This window comes from Gymnodraco acuticeps, unplaced genomic scaffold, assembly GCF_902827175.1.
Source record: "Gymnodraco acuticeps unplaced genomic scaffold, fGymAcu1.1, whole genome shotgun sequence".
In the NCBI taxonomy this organism is placed as follows: domain Eukaryota; kingdom Metazoa; phylum Chordata; class Actinopteri; order Perciformes; family Bathydraconidae; genus Gymnodraco; species Gymnodraco acuticeps.
Window position 1 is genome coordinate 2467 of NW_022990063.1, and position 27950 is coordinate 30416.

The window sequence follows — 27950 nt, forward strand, 5'->3', positions numbered from 1 at the left end:
ACGGTTGTTGTGGAGACCGAGAGTCTGGAGGCGGGGCATGTCCCTGAGCCCCTCCCAGGGGAAGGATGACAGCAGGTTTCCATCCAGACGTAGCTCTCGCAGGGCCATCAGGTTGACGAAGCTGCTGGGATGGATGGAGGTGATGGAGTTGTAGGTCAGCCACAAAAACGCAGCTCTGACAGGTTGTAGAAGGCTGCCCGGGGCACCTTGGAGATAAAGGTCTTCTCTAGACGCAGTTTGACTGTATCAGCCGGGACGTTAACAGGAACGGCTGAGATCCCAGGGTCACTGCACTGCACCAACCTGTGATGGGAAATACAAAGATGTGTCATTTCTCAGTTCAATCATTCACACTATTAGATAATTTTTGCTTGAAAATATGCAATTCTCAAACACTATTTTGCTTGTCTAATGCTTTACATTGGTTACTTATAATACGTTAATATTGTAGTTAAGGATATTTCAAATAACCAATGTGTAACATTAGTAGTGACTTTTCTTACCTAAAGGAATGCATGTGCATATTGAAAGGCTTTACAAACATGCTCAATGGATTTCCTACCAGTTGTGTTCCCCTTGGTCAACGAACAGCAGATGGACAGTAGCTGAAAGCTAAATCTTGTACAAATCAGATTTTTTCTCAATTGCAAAAGCCTTTGTTTCATATTAGAAACTTGAAAATTGAATATATAAATTCCAAATCTTCTTCTCTGATTTAGTTCACGAATATACTTATTTTCCAATTAGAATGATACATTCTCTAACTTGATTTGGTTACAAGAAGATTTCAACCCTGTCCCTGTTATCCTCCTAATTTTTTAAGTTAAAAATGAATACAATTATAGTTACTCAAATATCACGACTCGGGCACAGGGGGTAAATAAGCATCTACCAATCAAAGGGTCAGCGGGTCAATCCCCTGCAACATGTCAGTGTCCTTAGAAAATATATTTTGTCCCCAACTATCCAAATGTACATACCATTCAATACCAGACGTGACTGCGGTATTGAATAGTAAGCTTAAAAACATGTAATGGGATGTTTTAAGTTTTGTTCCAGGAGGTTCAACACTACAACACAAAGATGAGGATGAAATGAAGCTCACTCAACCTGAGCTCTGCTGCTCCAACGTTCCCATACGTGCAGGCACATAGAGCTGGACAGGACTGCACCGCCAACAGAGGAGACTGCAAGATGTGAGCGAGGAGCAGCAGAAACATCCTTCACCAGACAAACTGCATACTCAGACCAACACTTTGTATCTCCATATTCCCAGTGCTCTCCAGTCTGAGGTTGTGTCCACAGTGCAGAGTGAAACTGTATCCCAGATTAGCTGGGATTACACTGTTTACGAGCGGCATTTAATCCCACGCCCACTGTCAGTAAAACAAATCACAACATTAGAGAACGCCAACCAAAACCTTTAAGTCTACAGCATCAGTGCATGCACCTTAAATGGAATTGTTAGCCATTGTTAATGATACATGATAGTGAATGGCAAATAAACTTTAGGGACTATAGGGTTGAAAGACTCTGTGATTGAAAAATGTGTTTATTGTAAACCTGTTCAGTGCGTAATGAAACCTAAATGGTACTATGAAGTCTGGAAGATTGAGGTTCCTTTGATCCCATTATAATTATGTTGAATAAAGAGGAATAGCCTTCCCCATATACATTTGATGAGCATGACACTGTCACAGTTTTCACTCATTTGAACAAAGCATTGGTGGTTCTCTGCTTTACAGTTAACCAATTGAATGTGTCATGTATGTCTATTACTATATGTAAGAGCACTGTAATGTAAATCTTGCTACTTTACTACTAACCATTTTTTTATATTTCACTGTAGCACTGGAAGTCATTAAGTCATTTGTGTTAGAGTAGTCCATGATAGACCAGGTCTAGCCGGTGGATAATCACTGTTTCAGGTTATTAACATCAAAGTACGTTTTGGTCAAAGAGATTACCTCCATTAGTCTACCACAGTACAATATATTTTAATATAAATGTTTTCATGCCATTATTTTACTCCTACTTTAGATCAGAGATCTGTTTTGTTTTTTTTACTTAATTTGTTTAACATTTAAGATGCATTACTGGGCAAATCATAAAGGGCACACTGAAGCTTGACAACTACCAATATATGATGCATTAGCCAGGCTCTGAACATAGGGAGATCATGGACAAAACACTAAAGAAATCTGAAGCAAAAGGAATAATCACAAGAAATCTCATTAGAGAGAAATAAGCACAGATCTAAGGGTGTACACGAATAAAGAAAAATACTGCATCTAATAGGAAAACATCCTTGAGGTGACCCCTGTCAGGTGCAGGAACCAGTGGAGGTTTAGGGAGACTATTTCATTATTTAAAGCAAACAGATTTTAATTTAATTGTAAGGTAATTGTATTCCCTTTGTATGTATCGTTTTAAAGGTTTATTATTATTATTTTAATTTAAAAGATGGGCAAGATCATTTCGGTCCTCACTCCAACCCAGTAGGTGGTAGTAATGCCCCTTAACTCGAGTTGCCACCTGCCAGAAAACCACATAAGAAGAATCAGAGGAATCACAGCTCGTATGTTTTGTTTTCTGAAGTTACTGTCAGTGGACCAGCTGTAAAATGTCCACTGTAACGCAACCTGCGAATGACCAGTATGTATTTCGTCGACGTGAATTTGAAGAACAGCCTCCGGAAAACCGGAGAAGATGGCAAGCTCCTGAACATGTTTACGCTGCACGACAGACCGCTTTACATTACCAGCGATTACAGGTACAGCAAAGTACATTTAGCAAGCTAGCTGTAGCTGTTTACTTCACACCAGGCTAACTTATTTACCCCGACATTCATGAACCAGGACCCGGGGCTGGTTCGGCTGCCTTGGAGCTAAGCCTAGTGTGGTCTTATGTTATAGAAATAGTTTTTCAGTGGCACTTTAACTTACTACGACCTCCGTTTTAACAGTTTTCAGTAAGCAGTTATCCTATGGCACGAGCCCTCATAACACCAGCGCGTGAACCAAACCGTTTAATTAAAAAGGCCGACACCTGCGATGTTTTTCTTTTCGAAGGCGAGCGATACATTCTTGTACCTGGCTGGAGTTATTGATATAACGAATGCTGTTACAAAAATAATATAATACAATAGCTAATACACACCCTGTTATCAAAGCTGGTAAAGGTGCAGCTAGTCTGAATGACTTTGTATACTGCCAGGGTAGGCTTGTGAATTTACTACTCCAGGTGGAACTAAAGTCTTGATTTAAGAGTTGATTATATTTCACAATCATTAATCCAAATCTGTAATGTAACTAAAGGTATTAAATACATGGTAGTGGAGTACAAAGTACACAATGTATCTCTGAATTGTAGATGGGTATAAAGAAGTAACAAAGTAGCATTACAATGGAAAAGTACAAGTAGCCTACCTCAGAATGTGCTTAAGTAGAGTACTTGAGTAAATGTTACTCTTAACAAGAGACCACATCATGGAACAGTACACATTTAATGAATTTTCATGTCACTGCTTTTAATAATGAATTATTTGTGATTAAGGCCTTCCCGGAATGAAAGTCCTGTATATTCATTTCTAACTTGTCATTTTTCCTTTGCCTATAGATTTCCTTTTCAATCAGGGTGTTTTGTAGTCGATTTGTTTTTTGGTGCTTTCTTTATGGAAATTTGAGTGGTAAAGAAAGTCAGTATGTAGAATATATTACAGCAACTGCAGTGGTGTGTTCTGTGGTACCATGGCAGGCAGGAAAGGGTGTGCCTCAGAATGCGTTCTACAGTAAAGGAAATCAATCCTTATACAGTAAATGGGATTACAGGCTGCCAGTGAGAACAGTAGGGGCAGGGCTAGCAATGGAAACGGAAGCCTTATGACCCAAAAAGTGTATCACTGTGGTCCTTTAGTTTTTCCGCTGTGACGGTATTATATCAAATTATTACAAAAATAATGAGGATATTATTCATCTGAATTTCTTAACATGATTCTACCTTTTTTTAACTCTATTTGCAATGTAAGGGAACATATCTTAAGAAAGTAAAATATATTAACACAATAATAATAGTAATGAAAATAAGATATAAGCCTACAAGTGTTCTGGGTGAAGTAGCCTTATTGAGTAAGTGTAATCATGTCATCATTATTTTTTATTTACAGGTTATCGACGATATATTTTGTTGCTACCCTTTTGCTAATCCCAGACTAAATGATAAATAAGAATAGAAATCCTTCTGTCATAGAGCAAATAATTATGATATTTTTTAATTTAACAAAATAAACAGTGGCATTATGTTAACAAACTGGTAATTAAAATTCTGAAAATGAATTAATATTTGGGTGTTATGATCAGTTCTGGTTAAAAAATATAGCTCAGTGAAATGTAATGATAATATTAATCAAAATTATTTTTGAGGTAGTTTCTTTACAGACGTTGTTGTCCTTTAATGACATCAGAGAAACATCTTTAAAGTGATGAACATGGTTTTTTTTCACAACTCCCCTCCATCATCGGGTCTATTTTGACCAAGTAGAGACCGTGACAGATGCTCCATTTTATAATTAAAAAAAAAAAAAATGGAACACAAATATTTCTATAAACATAAGAAGTTAAAGTAAAATGTCAAATTAAAGATTAAAAGAATAAATAGTGTAACCAAACCTGATGACGGTTAAAGTAAAATGTCCAATAAAAGATCAATAGATATTTATATTAGATGTTTATATTAATATAAGAAGACAAATGAGGACTGATATATATATTAGATGTTTATATTATATTATGTTTATATTAATATAAGAAGAGACAAATGAGGACTGAAATAAAAATGGATATATAAACATAAGAAGTTTAAAATGTGCATATTGCACTACTATATACTAATTTAGATGTATATCACAATATAAACAGAATAGGAGTGCCTCTGGTTTAGTAGAATCGGAGGATAAACCCTCTTTATTGGTCACACATACATGCACACAGCACACACAGTGACATTTGTTCTCTGCTTTTGGTCTCTGCTTTTAACACATCCTAGTACTAGGATGCTATTGTACGGCGTCCGGGGAGCAGTTGGGGTGTAGGGTGTCCACTGTCCAATACCTTGCACAAGAGCACCACGGCAGGGCCCAGGAGTTGAACTGGGACCTCTCCAAGTACATGTAGCAGTCCACACTCCATATTTTAAGTCTCTTCGGGGACTTGAACCGGCTCCCAGTCCAAGCCCCTACTGACTGAGCCACTGCTGGACACGTTGTGTACTGATGAGCTCTTTATATCTGTGTGTGTGTATATATAACCTGTTCTAAACATTGTTCCCACAGGCTGAAAGCAGCCGGCCCCGACCTGCCCCCCCCAGGGACCCCAGCAGCAGATGGCCCCTCGTGGACGACCCCACCACCAGAGAGCCTCAGCTGGACGACTGTGAGCGCATGGGGACTCTGTTCGGGATGCTCAACAAGGGTCTGCGGAGGATGGGCTTCAGCCAGATGTACTTTGGGGACAAGATAGTGGAGCCGGTAGTGATCGTGTTCTTCTGGCTGCTGCTCTGGTTCCTGGGAATCCAGACCCTGGGGCTGGTGGGAACTCTGTGCATCATCATCATCTACATCCAGAAGTGACGGGGGCGGAGCCTGCTCTTCGCTTGGGTTAATGCTTCCATCTGCGGGACTTTTGTCATGCGAATGGATTTGAGGGGGGCGTTTGAGTGATGGTGACTAGCAGCTTTCTGCAATTGGTTTGAAGCTTGTTCAGTGTTTCAGAGGGTCCCTTCTTCAGGATTGATTTTCCCTAAGATACAGGAGTGGTGTTTGTCCCGCTGCCTCTGCTATTATTCTGTTGAAATGGCATGGAGAGCTGCAGGAATGAGTCCTAAACCAGGATATGAGTTAGCATTTGAACACTTCCTGTTCCCTTGTCTCAAAGTTTTTTTTTTAACATGTTTTTGGTTATATAGCTGAAATAAGATCTGTGGTTAACAAAATATTTTCAATTTCCAGAAGTAACACATGTCAGTAAATACCCCCACTGGTGCATGCCTGAAGCTTTTATGTGTCATAAAAACAGAGGTTGAATACTAGTTAGTAAATAAGACTTCTAAAAGTAATCTCGCCGAATATTAGCCGCTTTTAGCTTAGCGGTGGTCACATAAAGTCATGTGACCATGATTGTCAAGGTTGTCTATTTATAGCATTAGCTAACGTTAGCTTTTTAACTCTTGCAGTAATTGCAATTACGCTTCAGAAATCATAAAGTGGTGTAAATATGTGCAAATGATCCTGCTGAACACAACATGTAACATGTTATATCAATGTGTTTACCATAGATCTTATTTTCAGCAATATTTGGAAATCCAATGGAAAAGCCCCATTGATTTTTGTCGAGGGAGCCATTAAGATGCTAAATTTTGGGTCGGGCTACAAAAATAAGTCTTCACGGCACCACTCTATAGATGATCTGAACAGGAAGACGTTGTTGGAAATAGCTAGTTTCAGTTTGAATCGGAGACTAAAGAGTGAAGGACTGAAGTGGCAGCAAAAAGATTGGAGATCTTCACTGACATAAAGAATGTGAACGTGTTGGGTAATCGTATAACCCATCCGAAGGAAAGGTGTCTGAAAGTAAATCTGACACCTTGTGAAACCTATGCTGTAAAACGTTTACTTTGTGAAAGGGAAATATATATTGATAGCTGATTAATGAGAAAATATTGTTCTAAAAGTGACACTTCAGGTTTCTATTCTGGGGACCGGTTCTGGATAACTGTCTCCTTTGCTTTATGTATCTTGGTGCCTGCTAAATGAAATGCACTTTGGTATGATGGTGTATTGGGCCATTGTACGCTAAACAAATACTACGTAGCCAGGGAAGAAACCCATTCACAAGAAACACCAAATATTATCTGCGATTCATAAAAAGGGCATTGATTCAGTTTTCAATGTTGGCGTGACCTCAGCCCAGCTTGCTGTGTATTTTTCTAATTATACTTTACAACGGTAAAGGTTTCAGCAGTAAGAAAATAACATATCAATATAAGCATCCATGTTCCATATACTGTCCCTCCTCATGAACATGTAGGGCTGTAACAAGTGAAGTGTTAAATGAAGAGAAAATATTGTTTTGGGGAGGCTAAAGGCCATCAAATATGGATAAAAGAAGAATATTCTAGATGGATATAAACATTTTGTCCATTTCAGATATGATCTTCCTTTTTTATTTTTAAATACTTGTTCACTTTTGGACCTAGAGCTTTGGTTGTGTTTGAGTGACAGTTATTAGTTTGTCATGATTTATGTTGGATTGCTAACTTCCTTCCCTGGCTCTGAAATTCGTATTTGTTTTACTTACAATGCTCGTAATATGTCCTAGTGCTTCGGTAACTCTCTAAAAAGGATGAATTGATTTCAAAGGGAACTGACCGGAATGTGGCGTGTGTAGTGTCAAAATAAGTGGGATAATTGAATATATTGTATTTGAGACCAAATATGTTTCAACAAAGCTACACCTTTATACTGATGCAAAAAGATGCATGCAGATCCACCTTCTGATACTTTATATATCATTTCACTGATGCTTTTAATCCAAAGCTAACCTGCACTTTATCCTGTAGACAAGCCTACAGGAGAGATTTGGTGCTGCAGGGGCTGGGAATCAAACCGCTGACCCTCTGATTGGTAAATGCTTATCTCCCCTGTGAGTCGCAGGTCGCCCACACACTGACAGTTTGTGCAGATAGATACACTGGAGTGTTAAGTTGACATTCACAAAATGAAATGATTCATAGAACTGCTCAATATAGCATATCAATATCAGACCTGCTATTGTTTTGGGCATTTTTGTGTTTCTATTTACATAGAAACACATCTTTGTTACCAAGTCAGGTGCCTATGAATACAGGGCGGCTCTCGTTTCTTGATGGTATCCTATTTACAGCACGTACCGTCAGAGCTCGAGGCTGACAGCATTCAGTTGCATTATATTTTACAACAGTCGGAATTATGACCTCCTTCAGTTTTTACCATGGTATCAAATTACATATCAGGAATCGTGGAGATTTCACAGGTATCGACTACTAACATTTCTGGTATTGGGACTTACCTAGAAGTTACAAAATTGTCTTAACCTGTCAGACCGATTGTATATTTGTCTCTGCTTTTATTATCTTATCTGATATCTGTCATCATGAGGTTTATATGTGTTGCTGAAGCATTCTCAGGTGTTGCAAGTGTAACACTTCTATGTAAAAGGTTGCTTTCAATGAGGAGCAGAAGATAATAAAAATATAAAGAACAATATTAAACATAGCCGGCATTTTATAAACATTATACACTTTCAGCAAAAACCAGTACCGTTTCCTCTTCATGAGACACTACTTTCTGGCTGTGCGTTTTCTTCCCCATTTTTCGTTTGTAATTAACTTTCGGTTGTATTGGGCTACATAACTCATTCAGGTTCACTGGAATGTGAGGGAGACTTTCCTCAGTTCCTACAATCTGATGCTGAGGTGAGTGCTGAATTTGGATTTCTTCACAGTTTTCCTCAACTTTAACTCCATTGGGTTGGAATGCTGGAACGTCAGGATTGAGAGAAGACACATTAAAGCTCAAATCCACTTCCTGACTCTCAGAGACACATTGGTCTTCCATGTGAAAGTCTCTTCCTGCTGTTCCTTCAGTGTGAGGCTCTCCTCCGAATCCACTATTCTCTTGTGTGATCGGGCTACTTTGTTCCTTGTCCATCAGTGTGACTGCTGTCTCTTCCATCAGTGTGTCGTAGTGGGAGTAGTACTCAACTTCATCTTCCATGTGAGACATTTCATCTTCAACCTCAGCGAGAGCTTCAGGAACATCAGGAAGTGAAACTGTATTTGGTTCTTGTCTGGTTTTAGATTTTTGAGGGCATACCTGTTCAACATCAGACGGTAGAAATCCACAGGGCAAAAGCAAGTCTCTGTAACACTTTTTCAGGTCCTCCTGTGTTCTCTGGCACCATGACATAGACAGGTGAGTCTTGGATTTGTTTAACCACAGTGTATATGGTTTTACTCCAGCGATCAGCAATTTTATGTTTTCCCCTGAAACTGACATTTCTTACGAGGACTCGGTCTCCTGCTGCCAGGGTAGATTCTCTTACTTTGTTGTCATACCTCCGTTTGTTCTGAAAAGCATTTTTCAGACTATGTTCAGTAGCTAAACAGTAGTTTCAGTTAGACATTCGGTCAACTTCTTGACATACTCTGAATGAGATAGTTTGGACCTCTCTGGACTCAGACCAAAGGCAATGTCAATTGGAAGCCTTGGCTGCCGGCCAAACATGAGTTGATAGGGAGAAAAGCCTGTGGTGTCATTTTTTGTGCAATTATATGCATGAACGAGGGGTTGCACAAAATCCCTCCATTTGACTTTGTCTCCCTCTTCAAGTGTTCCCAACATTGCAAGAAGGGTTCTGTTGAATCGCTCCACAGGATTTCCACGTGGATGATAAGGTGTAGTCCTTGTCTTTTTGATGCCTAGAAGTGAGCAAAGCTCTTTGATCAGGGTTGACTCAAAATCACGACCCTGGTCGCTATGCAATCGCTCAGGAAATCCATAGTGGATGAAAAAGTTGTTCCATAGAGTAGCTTTGCTACCGTCTTTGCTTTTTGATCTGCTGTAGGAACTGCAACGGCATATTTTGTGAAATGATCCGTTATGACCAAGATGTCCTTGGTTCCTCTTCCATCGGGCTCAAGAGAAAGGTAGTCCATGCCGACTAGCTCCAAAGGGCGGTAGGTTCTTATATTCACCAGTGGAGCATTCCTTTCAGCTCGTGCCTTTCTCCTGACACACCTCTCACAAGTCCGGATTTTTTCATTGACATCAACGGCCATCCGTGGCCAATAGAATCGGGCATGAACTAAGTCAAGGGTTTTCTCCACACCCATGTGCCCAGCAGCATCGTGGAGGCTTTCAAGTGATGTTTTTCTCTGACTCTTTGGAAGGACAAGCTGATAGGAAGGTTCTCCTTGGCTGATGTGTTTTCTGTATAAGACTCCATTGATCATGACCAATTGGTCCAATACTCTCAACATCAGCTGGACTTCTCTGTCTTCCCACGGCCTTGTTCTGTATGTCAGACGGTTTCCTAAATTCAAGGTGGCAATTACTCTACTGATGATTTGATCTTGTCCCTGTTAACGTACCCAGTCTTCAAGTGACATTTGTGGCAATGTACAGGACCCAAGCACATCAGTTTGATGGAAACCTGCTGGTATGGCAGTGACATCAATTGCCAGGCACTCAATAGGCACAGGCTGGATTGCTCCTGGATCTGCAACTGAAGACAACTGATGCCTCTGACACACAGCTTTCACAGCTTCACTTGGGAAATCAGTTCCTTTGTCATTTTTCAGGAACTGAGCAATGAACCTCTCAATGCGGTTATCCTCATCCTCAGTACTGAAATCCACTGTGTCTTGGTCATGAGGATGTGGACGTATATAAAGAGCATCTGCATCTTGGTTCTTTTTCCCAGCTCTGTACTGGATATTAAAGTCAAGCTGGAAAAGAGCAACCAACCACCGATGCCCTGCTGCATCAAGTTTTGCAGACGTCAATATATATGTGAGCGGGTGTTGTTATCTGTCATGACTGTGAATTTGGCTCCATTGAGTCCTGGACTTCGAGTCGTGGCTGAACCTATCTCTGCGGTCCTGCCTGACTCATCATACTACTTCACTGATAGCTCCCACAGGATTGCTGACATCCTCGTGGATTCATCTTCTTATTATAGACACACATGCATTTCCAAACATTTGGCCTACCTATGTTGTAAAATGTATTATCTTTTCGATTTACACACGGCATCTATTGCACGTCTGTCCGTCCTGGGAGAGGGATCCCTCCTCTGTTGCTCTCCCTGAGGTTTCTCCCATTTTTCCCTTTAAACTGTGGGTTTTCTCTGAACGTTTTTCCTTGTACGATAGGGGGCGCTAGGGGCGCCGCTCACCCTCTTTCCCACATGTTTGATTGTCATTACAAATAACAAATAAATAAAAATATATATTTTTATTTTTAATGAACAAAGTAAATATTATATAATTGGTATCAGTAAAATGTATAATCTACAATAAAATCTCGTTTTAAAATGTTTTACGATATCTAAAGTTACTGATAAGTCACATATTCCTGCCTGGCCGCAGCGTGTATTATTACCCTCTCTCGTCCGGGCGGTAGAAAGGAGCCCTCAGCCAGAGCAGCAGCAGCCAACAAGCTGACTGTTGCTATCTGTATACTATGCCGCCGAAACATAATTTCAGCCAATCAGTGTCGTCAGATCTGATGCTCAAAGGACGCCCTGTCAGCGCCCTGGCCTGTGTGTCTGTGAGTTGTTTGGACTCGTATCCAGAGTTGGGTGTAACGTGTTACTGTAATAATATTACTTTTGTCTGTAACGGAGTAGTGTAACGCGCTACTTTTATAATTCAGTAATCACACTACAGTTGCCCCGATACGCGTTACTTCGTTACTTACTAAAATCAGTCATCAAACCTCAACAAACACCTGCAAAGAACAACATGCTAAGGTGAAGCTAACGCACAGCTATTTGTTGTTTGTTTATATCACGTAGTCTGTTCTTCTGCTCTGTTTTCCGGTTGTTGCCTGTTTGAATGACGAATACACACCTACCGCCGCCTGCTGGTAAGGATAGTTATTGCCACGGCAAGGCAAGGCAAGGCCAGAGCCCTAGAGAGATAAGAGTTACGACACTCCCATAGACCTCCGTTGTAAAAAATGGCGGTGCCTACTTCCGGGGTATGGACATCGAAATAGTTCAAAATATTGTCATTTGGGCGTTGAACCTCATTCACTTACATTACGGCGCGTCGATTAGTTCCAGAGGTAAGTTGCTGAAATATCGAACTCTTTTGAATTGTCAACTGTCTATATTGTATCAGAGGCCCTTTATGATGCTTATACTGGTCTTCATTTGTATATGCACAGCGTAATTATCTATATTTTATCTTGGTTGTTACAACCAATTTAGCTAGCATTGCCTGCTAGTTAGCTAGCGCGACTTCGTCAGCTTTGAAGGTAAGATTTCAGTAATGAATCGCTAGCAGCTTATATATCAATGATGCTGGGTAACTAACAAGCAGGATTTAGATTGATTATGTGTTTTTATTGTTATTTTGGTTTTTATCCGCTGAACCTGACCGTGTCAGCCATCCTTAGTCGGCTTTTTCTGTATGATATGACTTAACTGCTAGCACTAGTACAGGGGTGGCCAACCCGCGGCTCTCGAGCCGCATGCGGCTCTTTGCCTAGTTTCATGCGGCTCTTCAGTTCATATCGAATTGTATATGTGTGAGTTTGGGGGAGAGACACTGACTCCTGACTAGTGTTGCACGGTGTTCCGATACTTGAAAGGTATACCGCGATACCCTGTCGTTAAAATCGTTACGATTCCTCCGTTTCATTAGTATCGGTACTTTAAGAATGACGGGGGAAAGTACTCCGGTGAGAAAGCGCTGTTTTAATAAGAGCCGTGTGTGTTCAGCGCTCTGCTTCCACTCCCTGCACTGCGGCCGTGCCTGCAGTCCCTCCCTCTCAAGCACGCTCTAAATCCCTCCCCTCTCTCATGCACGCGCTAGCTGCCAGAGAATGTGAGAAAACGAGAAGCATGGCTGCAAGTGGGAGTGCAACTGCCGCTGCGCCTCGGCTTGTTGACAAAAAAATATGCCAGAAGCTAAATTTGGAAGTATTTGAGCTATATCTCTGACAGTGAGGGCAAGCCTACGGACACCACGAGGCCTGTCTGTAAGAAATGTATTAATTTTATTTAATACGAATTCTTGTCATTTATTGTATTTACTGTTCTCATTGTTTAAAAGTTTGTGTTATGGTTATGATTCTGGTGTGACATAAAGCACAATAATTACATTTAAGACTGTTTCCCGTTTTTTAAGAAAAATAATCGGAATCGCAATTCTTGACTTGGTATCGAAACCAAAATGTTGGTATCGTGACAACACTGACAGTTAAACCTGATATTTAGTAGGTCTGTTAAGTATTGAATGCTGATCATTCTGACGTAATTTGGCCGGTCAAAGTTGTTTGGGCTCGGATAAAATCGCTCCGTTACTTTCGTCCCGTGTTACTTTCGTCCCGGCTCTCCCTACGTGTGTATGTGTGGTGTCAGGTGTCAGTATGAGAGGATGACAGCGCGTCTAATTTTGATGTGGCCCAACAGCCAATCACAATAATACCTGCAATGCAGTGAACCAATCACCTTTGAGGGGGGAAACCTATTGTTGATTAAACACTATTCAGTGTTTCCCCTACCATTGTCTTGGAGGGGCACTGCGAGCCGCCAACGGAGCCCCGCGCCCCTCCTGAAATTCAAGGTGTTATATATATACTTTTAAAAAATATATATAGCATCAAATTGCAAATAATCTATAACTACTGTCACTTTTCACATTGAACATGTGCTCTTTTATTAAATAAACTAAACGCTTTCATTTTAATTTGTGGGTTTAGTGTTTTTGACCCTAAGAAACACTGATGCATTAATCAATAACAATAATACACAGCTCCTCTCTCTGCTCCAGAGGATTTTAAAAATATATCCCAATGCCACAAAAATGAATCAGTGACGTGGTTGAAATCTTGTCTCCAGAAAACAAAAAACTGAAACAAGCGGTATCAGTGACTGTGTGTTTGATGTGGCTCTTTGCAGAAACATAGAAAACATGTGGCTCTTAACCTCTGACTGGTTGGCCACCCCTGCACTAGTAGAAATGAGGTGGCGTTTGTGATAAATATTTCATTTAATATTTCATTGAATTTTGGGATATACTAACATTTAATTATGTGACATGTTGACTGTACTTTGTTTTTTTTGGTACTGTTCCGTGTTAACTCATCTGTACTGTACAACTAGCCTAGCGCTACTTTTTAATACTTGATGGCATGCTAGGATAGATTCCTTTGTATTGTAATATACACACTAGTTTAATGATTGTTCTTCAAAGGTATTATTCAGTCTTAAACAAATAATAGCCTACTGAATAGACTACTCTACAGCAGTGAATGAAGGATGAGCCTAAAACATGGTCATGCATCCAAAATGTTTATTTTGAACAAAATAAACACTTTAAAAAAAATAATTAGCACTTTTTTAAAAATGTTTATTTTGAACAAAATAAACACTTTAAAAAAAATAATTAGCACTTTTTTTTATTCAGCCTCATATGTCAGCCTCATATGGCTGTTGCTGCTGCTGCTGGAGGAGGCTGCTGCTGCTGGAGGAGGGTGCTGCTGCTGAAGGAGGCTGGTGCTGCTGGAGGAGGCTGGTGCTGGCAACGGCTGCAGGTGATGACTGCTGAAAGAAGAGGAGGCTGGAGGCTGCTGACGGTGGACCGGGAATGGAGATGCCAAGTACATCGATGGCAACGAGTAAGGTGTTTGGCAGTGGCCTAGATGTTATGACCTTCGGTGCAGAGGTCTGTTGGGTCTTCTTTGCCTTCTTACTCTGACTCTTGCTGCCAAGATACCCTTTATGTTTATCCTTCCTCTCAGCCCTGATGCACTTTGATGCAATCCTTAACCTCAGCCTGATGTATGTTGAGAGGATTTTTTTCTTCAGGTCATGGCATGAGGGAAGGTTGCTGTCCAGCAACATGGCTTCTTGTTCCAGCTGTGACACTGCATTTGAGGACTCCATGAGGGAATGCTCGTCCTCACACGGAACATCTGCTCCACGTTCTGAACAAGGGTGAAAACCTCATCAGATGGACGGTAAAGTGCACCCCTTTTAAATTATTTTAATACCAGCAGACCAGCTCTCTCATTTTCACCATCACTGACATTTTTCACTAGGGCACACTGGCATTTGTCACAAAGTGAGAAGCTGATGACCCTTTTCACAATGTATCCTGCAAGGTGGTATAGCACACAGGACTCGGTTTTAGTGATGTCAGGTGGTGTTGTCAGGTCTACTAGCTGCTCCACTCTCAGAACGTCAGGAGGACTGCAGCTGCTGTTCTGCGTGTCCAGGAAGTCTGCCAAGTGGTCTGATCCATCCTCCACGTAACTGCCAGTATGCACTGGCGATAGGAACTGGCCCACAGTGACAGCGCGCAGAGCATATTGGAACTCTCCAGGTGTTGGGACAGAGTTCCTCAGACGAATGGACGAAAATGTGTTTTCCAGGCAGTCTTGAGTGAAGCGGCTTGTGAGAACAAATTTGTGCCCTTGTCTCAACAGGTCATGCTGGACCTCCAGGCTGGTTTCCAGCTGCCCTTGGGACCGATCTTCAGGCCCCGAAACAGATGGATGGAGTCCCGGAGGAAGCTGATGGCCTTATCATACTCCTCCATCTTGAAATGACTTAGGGCAGTAACAGTGTTGCGTGACGACATGAGGTCAAACCAGTGGTCCACCGTCTCCAAAAACCATGCAGTGGTAAGGTAGGACTCTGGTCTGTGCTCCTCTGCCACCATGTACCTCAGGGCAGCACTCGATGACTTGGAGAAGACGTGCATTGCTGAACTGACCTTCATTTTCTCAAAATGACTAGGCTCCAGGACGCCTCGAGACAGCTTAGGTGCCAGTTTTAGGGCCATTCCCTCTTGGTATGACACCAGATCCTTCAGGGGGCCAACAGACACCACACTGGACGGCAGCTTCTCTTTGTCCACCACATCCTGTGGTATGGTGATGACGTGACCATTCACCAAGGCACTGTTTAAATTCTTCACCACGTGTGGAACATCAGGCATGAAGTACAGGTGCTGGTGTGGCTTCACAGGATGTGCTGTCCACGGCTTGTCATAGGTCACCCCAAAGGACTTCCACATAGCCCTATTGGGGCTCCCCATATCAGTAGTGATGTTAACCACATGAAGCCCTATAGATGCCGCTGCTTCAACGATGGTGAGTATTATGGGCCGGTACACTGCACCGTCAGTAGAATTACCACTGTAGTGGTAAGCCACAACCTGTTTCCACCGCGTAGTAGCGGACCAGCCAGCATGAACACTAAGGCATGAGTGGCCTGGCCTTTGTGGCCAGGTAGTATTGTGTTCCCAAACAGCCTCCCTGTTCCCAGATGCAGCTCCACGCTAGGGGTGATGGACATCTCATCCAAGGTGAGCACACATTTCTTCTCCATCTCACTCATGCCATCTGCCTTCAGCCTCAGCATATCAAACACCTCCCCCAACACTCCTGGCTCCAGTTTGACGTGCTGCATCCTCCTCTGAATGGTCCTGATGTCAGGCAGAGGCATATTCATGGCTTGGAGGGTTTTATATCCTGTAGTGCCACAACAGAACCTTAGTTGTATTGCTTTTTTCACGGTTTCTTTCCCCCACCGTATCCCACCTTTTTTTGATTGCCCAAGTGCTCTAATTTGGTCTGTGTTGAAGATTTGTTTAAACTTTAGATTAATCAAATTGTGTTGTTTTTTTAATGCCGAATTAATCCTTTTCCGTTTTACCAGAGCCCTCTCTGCTCTCTTTCTTAATAATCTCTCCCTTCTCAGTTGCCTCATTAGATCCTCCACGTGAGCCCGGTCACAACTGGCCCTTGGCAGTCTGGTCCCTGGAGCACCTGACCCTGGCAAACTGGCCTCTTCATAGCTGACCCCTGACTGACTGGCTCCTGGCACACTGATCTCTGGTAAGGTGGCCTCTTGATTGTCGGCCCCCTGACATACTGGCCCCTGGCAGTCTGCTGACATCTGTCTCACTCTCTCTGTCTGTTATGTCCCTTTCATTCCCTTGGAACTCCACCTCAATATCTCCCTGAATCTCTGTAACAATAACAAGGCAATTGCTGTTATATGTGTATGCTGCCTTTACATGTGCACCTATTGTCATTTAAGGGTACACTACACTCCTATAGTGACATTCATCTAAGTTCGTCTATTGGCAATGTTAAAGTATGAAGAAATCTGTAGATTATCTACATGTGGTATATGAGTCTTCAGAGAATCCCTGAACCCTGGTAGTTTTGAAGCTGTATAATCTGAAGGTTGCATTAGGAGTGTAGTCTATCCTTGAATTATATAACATGGGAAACAATGTTAGCTTCATATATCATACCAATGTTTGATGTGCCATAATAGGTGTGGTCATTCATTCCTGACAGCTGGAGGCATACTCCTTGACGTGGATTTCCTCCTTTTCGGCTTAGGCCGATGTATAAATATTGTTGGAACAGCGTCTGGCCTCAACCTCAAATTTCCTCCTGATTTGTTGCCAATATATTGGTCGTCTTCAAAGTGTACCTGTAGGTAGGTAGGTAGGTAGGTAGGTAGGTTTGATCAGTTTCCACTCCACACTTCAAATGTCATTGAAGAGTCATAATTCTCTACACTTGGAAATATGATGCCCTTAAAATGTTAACAAGTCATGTCCACCTCTGTGAACATTACTTACATGACAGAGTTTTCTGCTGTTGTTGTTGTCCTCTGTCAGACACAGGTTTTGTCTGTTGACCATTGCCATCCATCTCTTCCTTCGCTCTATGTCCTTAGGGAAGCCATACATCCGGAACTCCTTCTCGGATCGATTAGAGCATCCAAATGTTGCACATCCAACCATGGTATGACAACTGATCTATTAAAATGCAATATAAACGAAAGTGCCATAATATTTATTGTGCAAACATTTTAACATGAATATTGCTATGTCCTCTGTTCAGTCTGCTCCCAACTGTATTCTCTCCCCTTATTCACCACTGTGCCTATTCTTGCTCTGCTTTTTAGGGCCCAGGAAACAGATGAAGAGGATGTCCTTTTCACAAAGGAACCTTTTTGTTTTTTTTCAAAATGGTTAGGATGCCCGAGAGTTCTGTATTGCTTTTTTGTAAATAGTATTGCTTTTTTGGAAATAGTTGCTTACCCTAACCCTTTTTTGTAAATAGTATTGCTTTTTATAAATAGTTGCTTGTAAATATTTGTAAAATGCCCCCCCCAAATGTGTTATTCACACTCCTGACTCCAGTTTGATGTGCTGCATTCTCCTCTGAGTGGTCCTGATTTCAGGCAGAGGTCATGGCTTGGAAGGTTTTATATTCTGTAGTGTCTCAACAGAACCTAATATGAATTGCTTTATTGTCTCGTCGCTGGATCACCTCCCCCTGGCAAAGTGGCCCTCGTTATTGTTGACAAACCTGTTTTTGTTGCTGGTTCAACAGGAGCTTCTGTAAATAGTTTTGTAAATAGTTTGAATATTTATCATAGCAATCATTTTTAGTCTCCCACTCTCTCAATTTAATTTATCGTTTCTTTGCCCCACCATATGTTTTGTTGTCCAAGGGCACTCATTTGGTCTGTGTTGAAGATTGTTTTTACACTTTAGATTAATTAAAATTGTGTTTTTTGGCTGAATTAATCTTTTTCTGTTGAACCCTAACCCTCTTTGTTCTCCTTCTCATTCATTTTACTTTGTTTTGTTCTAACACACATCCCACATCACATCACTTTTTCCATACACTGTTCTTAATACTTGTTCACCACATTTGTTCGTCCCTTTTACTTTGTTCTTCCTGTTGTTCTTGTTCAAACACATATATCAATTGTTCATCCACTGTTGTGGTAAAATGATATTCATAGTCTTAACATGATCATGCTACCCATGCTAACATGAACACAAACGTTTCCCTCCAAAAATGTAAAACGTATCTAAGTAATAGGCTACCAAGCTTTCCGTTGTCACCCTGCCTCTCCAAATGCAAAACTGTCAATAAAAAGTATGCAATAATGCAATTACAGCTGAAAAAGTACTTGGGTGTGTGTGTTTTTTTTATATATATATTTACCATTCAATAACGCAATCGCTGCTGTCTGTCTGTCCCATAGAAGAACATGACAGCGCAGCGCAACTATACTACGGACGTGACTGCCTTGGCAGTGACGGCAACATAGCCTGCTTGTGCTACCACACTTTCCCCTCAAAATATCGTTAAATAACGAAACTTATAAATAGTGCCAATCCATACAAAGTGTAACCACATCATGTAAATATGAAAGCAATCTTTAAAAAATAACAGCGTTGGTTTAATCTATGACTATTTTGAGCATGTTTGTGCTGTTTTTGCCATAGAGAAGCATTGCAACGGAAGTGCGTTTTGAACTATCCCGGCATACATAAACCACGTGACCGGCTGGCGGCGACATCAAAGAGTGTCGTAACTCTTATCTCTCTAGGGCTCTGGGCAAGGCAAGGCAAGTTTATTCATATAGCACTTTTCAACACAAGGCAATTCAAAGTGCTTTACAAAAAATGAAAGACATTAAGAAAATGGCATTTAAAATCAGTCATTAAAAAGAAAAGCTAATAAACTTTAAAAGAAAAAATACATGGATAAAAGTTACAGTGCAGTCTAAGATATGAATAATTCAATTAAAAGCAGCGACAAAAAGAAAAGTCTTCAGCCTGGATTTAAAAGTAGTAAGAGTTGCAGCGGACCTGCAGGTTTCTGGAAGTTTGTTCCAGATATTTGGAGCATAATAACTGAACGCTGCTTTACCATGTTTAGTTCTGACTCTGGGGACAGAAAGCTAACCAGTCCCTGAAGACCTGAGAGATCTGGATGGTTCATAATTTAGCAGGAGGTCAGAAATGTATTTTGGGCCTAAACCATTCAGTGCTTTATAAACCAGCAGCAGTATTTTGAAATCTATTCTTTGACACACAGGAAGCCAGTGTAAAGACTTCAGAACAGGAGTGATGTGATCCACTTTCTTAGTGTTAGTGAGGACTCGAGCAGCGGCGTTCTGAATCAGCTGCAGCTTCCTAATAGATTTTTTAGTGAGACCTGTGAAGACACCATTGCAGTAGTCGAGTCTACTGAAGATAAAAGCATGGACAAGTTTTTCCAAATCCTGCTGTGACATTAGTCTTTTAATCCTAGATATATTCTTTAGGTGATAGTAGGCTGATTTAGTAACAGTTTTAATGTGACTGTTGAAACTCAGGTCAGAGTCCATGACTACACCTAGATTTCTGGCTTTATCTGTTGTTTTGAACATTGCACACTGAAGCTCAGTGCTAACTTTGATACGTTCTGCCTTGGCTCCAAAAACCATTACCTCAGTTTTATCTTTGTTTAATTGGAGAAAGTTCTGACACATCCAGTCATTGATTTGTTCAATGCACTTACTCAGTGTTTGAATTGGAGCATAGTCTCCTGGTGAAATTGTTACGTAAATGTGTGTGTCATCTGCATAGCTATGGTAACTTATTTTGTCGTTCTTCATTATCTGAGCCAGTGGTAGCATGTAGACGTTAAAGAGAAGAGGCCCCAAGATGGAGCCTTGAGGTACCCCACATGTCATATTTGTCAAATCAGATGTGTATTTACCTATAGAAACAAAGTTGTTTCTGTCCTTTAAGTAGGATTCAAACCAATTTAGAACTGTTTCCGAAAGTCCCACCCAGTTCTCCAGTCGGTCTAGTAATATGCTGTGGTCAACAGTGTCAAACGCAGCACTGAGATCTAATAATACTAACACTGAAGTTCTGCCACTGTCTGTGTTTAAGTGGATGTCATTAAAGACCTTTACAAGAGCAGTCTCAGTGCTGTGGTTTGGACGAAAGCCTGACTGGAACACATCGAAACAGTTATTTAAATGCAAGCAATTACTCAACTGTTGAAAAACTACTTTTTCAATGATTTTACCTAGAAATGGGAGGTTTGATATGGGCCTGTAATTGTTCATTACTGAAGCATCTAGATTATTCTTTTTTAAGAGCGGTTTAATGACTGCAGTTTTCAGGGCCTGTGGAAAAATACCTGAGTGAAGAGATTTGTTTACTATATGAAGTAGATCTGAGGCCATGCAAGGCAAAACATCTTTGAAAAATCCTGTTGGAATAATATCAAGGCAGCAGGAGGAGGATTTCAGAAGTTGTATAATGTCCTAGGTTTTTATCATTAATCTGATGGAATTGTGTCATGGTGTTTGAATTGATGTTAAGTGGACACAGAGACAACACATTTTCTGTTCCTGATGCAGAGGCACTGACTGCTTGTCTGATTTTCTGAATTTTGTCAGTGAAGAAGAAGGCAAAATCATTGCACGCCCTGGTGGATAGAAATTCAGAGGCTACTGACACTGGGGGGTTAGTTAGTCTGTTGACGGTAGCAAACAAGGCACGTGTGTTGTTTTTGTTTTTGGTAATGATGTCAGAGAAGAAAGATTGTCGTGCGTTTTTCAATTCCAAATTATAAAGGCCAAGTCTCTCTTTATAGATTTCAAAGTGAACCTGGAGATTTGTTTTTCGCCACCTGCGTTCAGCTTTTCGACATTCTCTTTTTTCTGCACTCACGGTCATGGCCTTTCTCCATGGAGATATTTTCTTGCCAGACACTTCCTTTACCTTAGTTGGAGCAATGGCATCTATAACATTTTTAATTTTTGAATTAAAATGATCTACTAGCTCATTTACTGAGATGTTAGCAGGGGCAAGTGTGGAAGAAAAATTCTGAGTAAACATTTCCCTAGTATTTTCAGTTAAATATCGCTTTGTGGTTACCTCTTTTTGAACATTTTTGTGACAGAAATAGAGCTCTCAAAGAAAACACAGGAATGGTCAGAGAGTGCAACATCAGTCACCACAACCTTAGAGATATTCAGACCCTTTGAGATAATTAAGTCCAGAGTGTGCCCCTTATTGTGCGTGGGCTCCGTCACATGCTGAGTCAGTCCATAGCTATCAAGAACACAAAACAGTTATTTTGCCCCTCTGTCCTGGGGGTTGTCAACATGGATGTTAAAATCACCAACAATGACTAGACCAGGGGTGGCCAACCAGTCAGAGGTTAAGAGCCACATTTTTTCTATGTTACTGCAAAGAGCCACATCAAACACACAGGCACTGATACCGCTTGTTTCAGTTTTTTTGTTTTCTGGAGACAAGATTTCAACCACGTCACTGATGCATTTTTGTGGCATTGGGATATATATTTTTTAAATCCTCTGGAGCAGAGAGAGGAGCTGTGGATTATTGTTATTGATTAATGCATCAGTGTTTCTTAGGGTCAAAAACACTAAACTCACAACTTAAAATGAAAGCGTTTAGTTTATTTAATAAAAGAGCACATGTTCAATGTGAAAAGTGACAGTAGTTATAGATTATTTGCAATTTGGTGCTATATATATTAAAAAAAAAAAATTATATATATTTTTTAAACACCTTGAATTTCAGGGGGGGGGCGGGGCTCCGTTGGCGGGGCGCAGCGCCCCTCCAAAACAATGGTAGGGGAAACACTGGATAGTGTTTAATCAACGATAGGTTTCCCCCCCTCAAAGGTGATTGGTTCACTGCATCGCAGGTATTATTGTGATTGGCTCTTGGGCCACATCAAAATTAGACTTGCTGTCATCCTCTCATACTGACACCTGACACCACACATACACACGTAGGGAGAGCCGGGACGAAAGTAACGGAGCGATTTTATCCGAGCCCAAACAACTTTGACCGGCCAAATTACGTTAATACTTAACAGACCTACTAAATATCAGGTTTAACTGTCAGGAGTAGCTAGCTAGTGTTGTCACGATACCAACATTTTGGTTTCGATACCAAGTCAAGAATTGCGATTCCGATTATTTTTCGATACTTTTCTTAAAAAACAGTCTTAAATGTAATTATTGTGCTTTATTTCACACCAGAACCATAACCATAACACAAACTTTTAAACAATGAGAACAATAAATTAAATAAATGACAAGATTTCCTATTAAATACAATTAATACATTTCTTACAGACAGGCCTCGTGGTGTCCGTAGGCTTGCCCTCACTGTCAGAGATATCGCTCAAATACTTCCAAATTTCGCTTCTGGCGTCTTTTTTGTCAACAAGCCGAGGCGCAGCGGCAGTTGCACTCCCACTTGCAGCCATGCTTCTCGCTTTCTCACATGCTCTGGCAGCTAGCGCGTGCACGAGAGAGGGGAGGGACTTAGAGCGTGCTTGAGAGGGGCGGGACTGCAGGCACGGCTGCAGTGCAGGGAGTGGAAGCAGAGCGCTGAACACACACGGCTCTTATTAAAACGGCGCTTTCTCACCGGAGTACTTTCCCCCGTCATTCTTAAAGTACCGATACTAATGAAACGGAGGAATCGTAACGTTTTTAACGACAGGGTATCGCGGTATACCTTTCAAGTATCGGTACACCGTGCAACACTAGTCAGGAGTCAGTGTCTCTCCCCCAAACTCACACATATACAATTCGATATGAACTGAAGAGCCGCATGAAACTAGGCAAAGAGCCGCATGCGGCTCGAGAGCCGCGGGTTGGCCACCCCTGGACTAGACGGTCAAAGTCAATACACACTATAGACAGCAGTTCGGTAAAACCTCAAAAAAGCTTGCACAGTATTTGGGTGGTCTATAGATATTTAGGAACAGAGCTCGAGAGGAGCATTTCAGCTGAAGGACCACATATTCAAAAGAATCAAAGTTCCCATAAGATGTCTTCCTGCATTGAAGGGAATCATTGAACAGAATAGCAACTCCACCCCCTTTCTTATGCATTCTTTCCTGACTCATAAAACTAAAGTTGGGAGGGGTTGATTCGATAAGAACAGCTGCACTGTTATTTTGTTCAATCCAAGTTTCTGTTAAAAACATAAAATCGAGATTTTGCTCAGTGATAAAATCATTGATTTAAAATGTTTTTCCTGCCAAAGACCTGACATTTAATAAAGCTAGTTTAAGTTCGTTAAACACACTATCAGTCAGGTTTTTTGTAACAAGCTGTGGCTGACATGGAATCACTGCTAAATTAGATAAACTCACACAAACGTTTGAGCTTTTCCTGTTTCTAAAATGATTCACCGCTCTTAATCTATTACCTATCAACACAGATATCGGCAAAGCTACAGGCAGGCAGGGTCCAAGCATGTCCTGAAAAAAGTTGAGAGTGCCATACGCCCTTGAGCCTGGACCCAGCAGATATCAGTTTGCAGCGTTTTGTACACACACATCCCTATCAGGCTTTGAAGGGGAGGGAGGACCCACCACCCTGCTCCTCTCATCATAGGAGGGCAGGGTGAGGGCTACACTGTAGAAAGGAGGGTTTGGAAATCTGCTTCCATCTTCCTTGTATTGTTGTGGTTTGGATGATTGTGGTATAGGCATGGTGATGAAGCCGGGGGAGATGGTGCTTATCTCTGCTTCGGTGATTTTGGTGGGCGTCGTTGAGGGGCGGGGGTAAAGGACATGCTGCCAACCCTGCGTGTCGCCTTCATGTGGTCATCGAACTCCAGGGGGGTGGGCGAGGGTGAAAGGGTGAGCGGAGAGTAGAGAGAGCTGGGGGATGAATGAAGAGTATCCTCAAAGGCGTTGACAGGGAGGGTGACGGGCAGTGGAGACTCCTCCATTTGTGTCATAGGTCTCCCATAATCAGAACATTCCTCAGGCGAGTGCAGTGATACTTCTTCAGGGTTTTCTGCGCGATGTGTTGTGTCTTTCTCCTGTTTTGATTCCTCTTGCCACTTGTCCTTGGCAGAGGGAACAGATTGATGACGCAGGCAGTTGAATATGTTAGAGATAAACAATTTCACTCCTGACTTGTTCAGGCAAACTCCATTTGCCTTAAAAAGATGTCTGCGATCCCAGAAAAAGTTAATATACATATACTGTATATATATACTGCGCAAAATATACAGATAGCAGGAGACAGAGGACAGCCATGGTCAGATAGGAAAACATTCAGGAGCTATCTGGATCAGTCTTATGCGACAATGGAAACTGAACTAAAGAGAACATTTGAAACTTTAGCAGTCTGCGTGATCTGCCTGCAGGGAGGGGCGGGCCGGCCCTGCGAGTAAAGTAACGAGTAAAGTAACGACTAAAGTAACGACTAAAGTAACGAGTAAAGTAACGAGTAAATTAAAGTTACTTTATGTAGAGAGTAACGAAGTAGTGTAATATACAGGGTTCGTACGGGTGCTTGAAATCCTTGAAAATGCTTGAAATTTGACGTGGCGTTTTCAAGGTTGGGAAAGTGCTCGAATTTTGGGAATTGTGCTTGAAATTGAGATAAAGTGCTTGAACATGTAAATGCTTTACTTTTACAATAAATTGCTGTCTGACTGAATAGTTCGCTTTTTAGATTAAAAGAAAATAATTGCTTCGCTTCTACATAAAACAGCTCCGCTGCAGCCTTCCCGTGCTCTGCGCGTGACCTGCAAGTGTTTGTGTTACGTGTGACCTGGGCATTCTGATGAGAGTGATAGATGACTGTGTGCCAGGAGGTTGCAGTTTCAACGAGCGTTGGCTAGCAGAAGACAAATACAAGCCATGGCTCAGACGAGGGTCAAGCCCACGAGTAGCCTCCTGCAAAGTTTGCAAAAATAACGATGCGAGAGTCTGCGCTGACGAGCCACATGAAAGGTACGCCGTAGTAGAGCATTTTAGATTAGGCTAACGTTGCATGTTACGTTTGTTTAAGCTAACGTTAGCGAGCTGAATAGCTAACTCGATTGAGGGATAATAATAATTGCAGGGGACAATCATTTCAGAGGAGCGTACCTATGTTATGTGCGTTACAGTCGCCATCCTGTGGTCTTCAGAGGATGAAGCACTCACGGCATTTTGTGTTATAGTCACGAAATATAATCTATTGATTCGACACAGAGCGATTTTGAAAGCACTGTATTTCTACTGGTAGTATGTTTCGTGCCTAAACCAAATGTGACTTGCTCTATCGAAATCAGTCACATTGACCCGAAGACACATTTTTGTTTGTATTACTGGTCTGGGGGAAGCCCGCGAGTGTGTTTGTGTATTTTTGCATTTGTGTACCGGGGAAACACTTACAAGAAACACCGGCTGTTGTTATGCTTGCTGTGACGTTACATTACTCCGTTCTCTGCTTGTAATTATGCCGTCACAAGCTTCAAAGTTGTATTTATCATCTGAATTTGCCGAAAACAAATTTAATATTCTGAAAGCCAAGACTTTGTTTATTTGAAAACAGATGAAAACAAACTGTCTTTTATATAAAATTGAAGTATTATACAAGTAAAACTACATTTTGCTTTAATCCCATGTAATTGTAGAATGAACACAGTCTTCCTTGGAAGATGTATAAGTCATGTGTCTTGAGCAGTCAAAATTACCTACAAATCATTGTACACATTTGTACATATTATTTTCCACTTGTTACCATTGTGAGGCTATTTTTATGCAGCTCTGCGTGATTTTGTGGCTACAATTCAGACTAATACGCTACCAGAGGTGGTATAAGTACTCAGATATTGTACTTGAGTAAAAGTACAAGTACTCAGATCTTGTAGTGAAATTATAAGTACTCAGATCTTGTACTTGAGTAAAAGTAGAAGTACTCAGATCTTGTACTTGAGTAAAAGTAGAAGTACTCAGATCTTGTACTTGAGTAAAAGTAGAAGTACTCAGATCTTGTACTTGAGTAAAAGGGGAAGTACCAGAGTGTAGGAATACTCTGTTACAGTAAAAGTCCTGCATTCAAAATGTTCCTCAAGTAAAAGTGGAAAAGTATTCTCATCAAAATATAGTTAGAATAGCGACAGTAAAAGTAGTGATTGTGCAGATTGGTCCATCTCAGAATAATATATATGATATATTTTATAATGATTGATCATGAAAGTGTTCTCAAAGCTGGTAAAGGTGCAGCTAGTTTGAATGACTTTGTATACTGCAGGGTAGCTGGTGGATTTACTCCAGGTGGAACTAAAGTCTGATTCAACACTTGATTAGATTTCACATCATTCATCCACATCTGTAAAGTAACTAAAGGTATTAAATACACGTAGGGGAGGAAAAGTACACCATTTACCTCTGACTTATGTTTACTGCCAACCTAGAAGTATCTCAACAATAGTAATCAATAATGTATTGAAAAGTTATTTGGCTGATTGTTTTATATTGGCTCAGCCAGGTTATATGGGAGGCCCAGTCTACTTACAGATCACTCATTTAGAAATATTAAACTTAGTTTTCTTTTCTTTAATTTTTCATCCTCGTGTAGAAGGCTATCACGAAACACACATTTGGTTGTTTATAGCATAAAGAACATCTGATTTAATGTGAGGTAGGGAAATAATCATTTGAGTATGTGTATATAAATATGTAATTTACAACAGCTGTAAAATGCTTGAAAAGCTGGAAAATGCACCTACAGTAGTTGTGGAGGATGGCTGCGTCTCGGTGCTAGTGGATCGCCGGAGCTGTAGATTAACATTTACATGCTTATTGTAGTTGTAAGGGCAATGCCTGTAGCACCATGGAGCATATGTGTGGGCTGGACCTGTATTTTACAGGAAAGGAGTGAGCAGAGGGTGGAGTTGTCGATTCTTGTTCAGTTTTAATCTTCCTCACCCTCTCAAACTTTGAGTTGCGCGCGCTGCTAAAGAGACGCGCTACCATGGAAACCAAACAATGGTGTAGCTGTATTAAAGTCCGAGTAGAAACAGTCGAGAGTAAATCTGATTTTGTCAGAAATCGGGAGAAATATGACCCTGGGAGGAAACCGGGGAGAGGGCAATGAAATCGGGAGTCTCCCGCGAAAATCGGGAGGGTTGGCAAGTATGACAAGTGGTTACAGTAACGCGTTACTGTAACGCAGTAACTAGTACTCTAACGCATTACTGTTTACATTCAGTAACCCAGTTACCGTTACTACATGGTGCGTTACTCCGTTAGTTTTTTTATATAGTCAACAGCCAGGCGAACAGAGATGAGAACTGTACTTAAGTACAGTACTTGAGTAAATGTACTTAGATACTTCCTGTGTCACATGCGGAGACGGGCTGTGGGCGTGTTTGTGTTGTTTACTAACAAGACTATCATGGCGGCGGCGGAGCTCAAGTCTAGTTTCTCCACCTGGAGATATTCTCACTATTTCACTTTTGTCGAGCACAAAGAAAAATGTAAGTTGTGTCCTGGCGGGTCAAAGATCCTTTCT

The 27950-nt window shown here is 41.2% G+C and overlaps 1 protein-coding gene and 1 long non-coding RNA gene across 6 annotated transcripts; both read left to right on the forward strand.

Annotated features, from left to right (window-relative positions):
• The first annotated feature begins 2516 nt into the window (after positions 1-2516).
• On the forward strand, positions 2517-8304 carry fam241a (family with sequence similarity 241 member A). Its single transcript, XM_034216087.1, has 2 exons — positions 2517-2773; positions 5330-8304. The coding sequence occupies exons 1-2, from the start codon at positions 2624-2626 to the stop codon at positions 5624-5626; spliced, it is 447 nt and encodes a 148-aa protein (XP_034071978.1). The 5' UTR covers positions 2517-2623; the 3' UTR covers positions 5627-8304.
• A 3528-nt stretch (positions 8305-11832) lies between these two features.
• On the forward strand, positions 11833-18165 carry LOC117546009. Of its 5 annotated transcripts, none has more exons than XR_004568921.1 (6): positions 11833-11884; positions 14233-15922; positions 16065-16137; positions 16533-16669; positions 17529-17596; positions 17760-18165. It is a non-coding gene; the product is annotated as an uncharacterized LOC117546009 (long non-coding RNA). The 5 variants fall into 5 exon arrangements; XR_004568923.1 differs by having other exon boundaries at positions 14233-15456; positions 15567-15922; positions 16065-16669; XR_004568922.1 differs by having other exon boundaries at positions 14233-14785; positions 15254-15922; positions 16065-16669.
• The last annotated feature ends 9785 nt before the right edge of the window (positions 18166-27950 follow it).

What these genes read in the sequence shown, in the direction of transcription:
- fam241a (XM_034216087.1), top strand. Translation starts at nt 2,624, where the DNA reads ATGTCCACTGTAACGCAACCTGCGAATGACCAGTATGTATTTCGTCGA. An exon ending in TACATTACCAGCGATTACAG is followed by an intron (nt 2,774 to 5,329) that starts GTACAGCAAAGT and finishes TTGTTCCCACAG; the next exon opens with GCTGAAAGCAGCCGGCCCCG.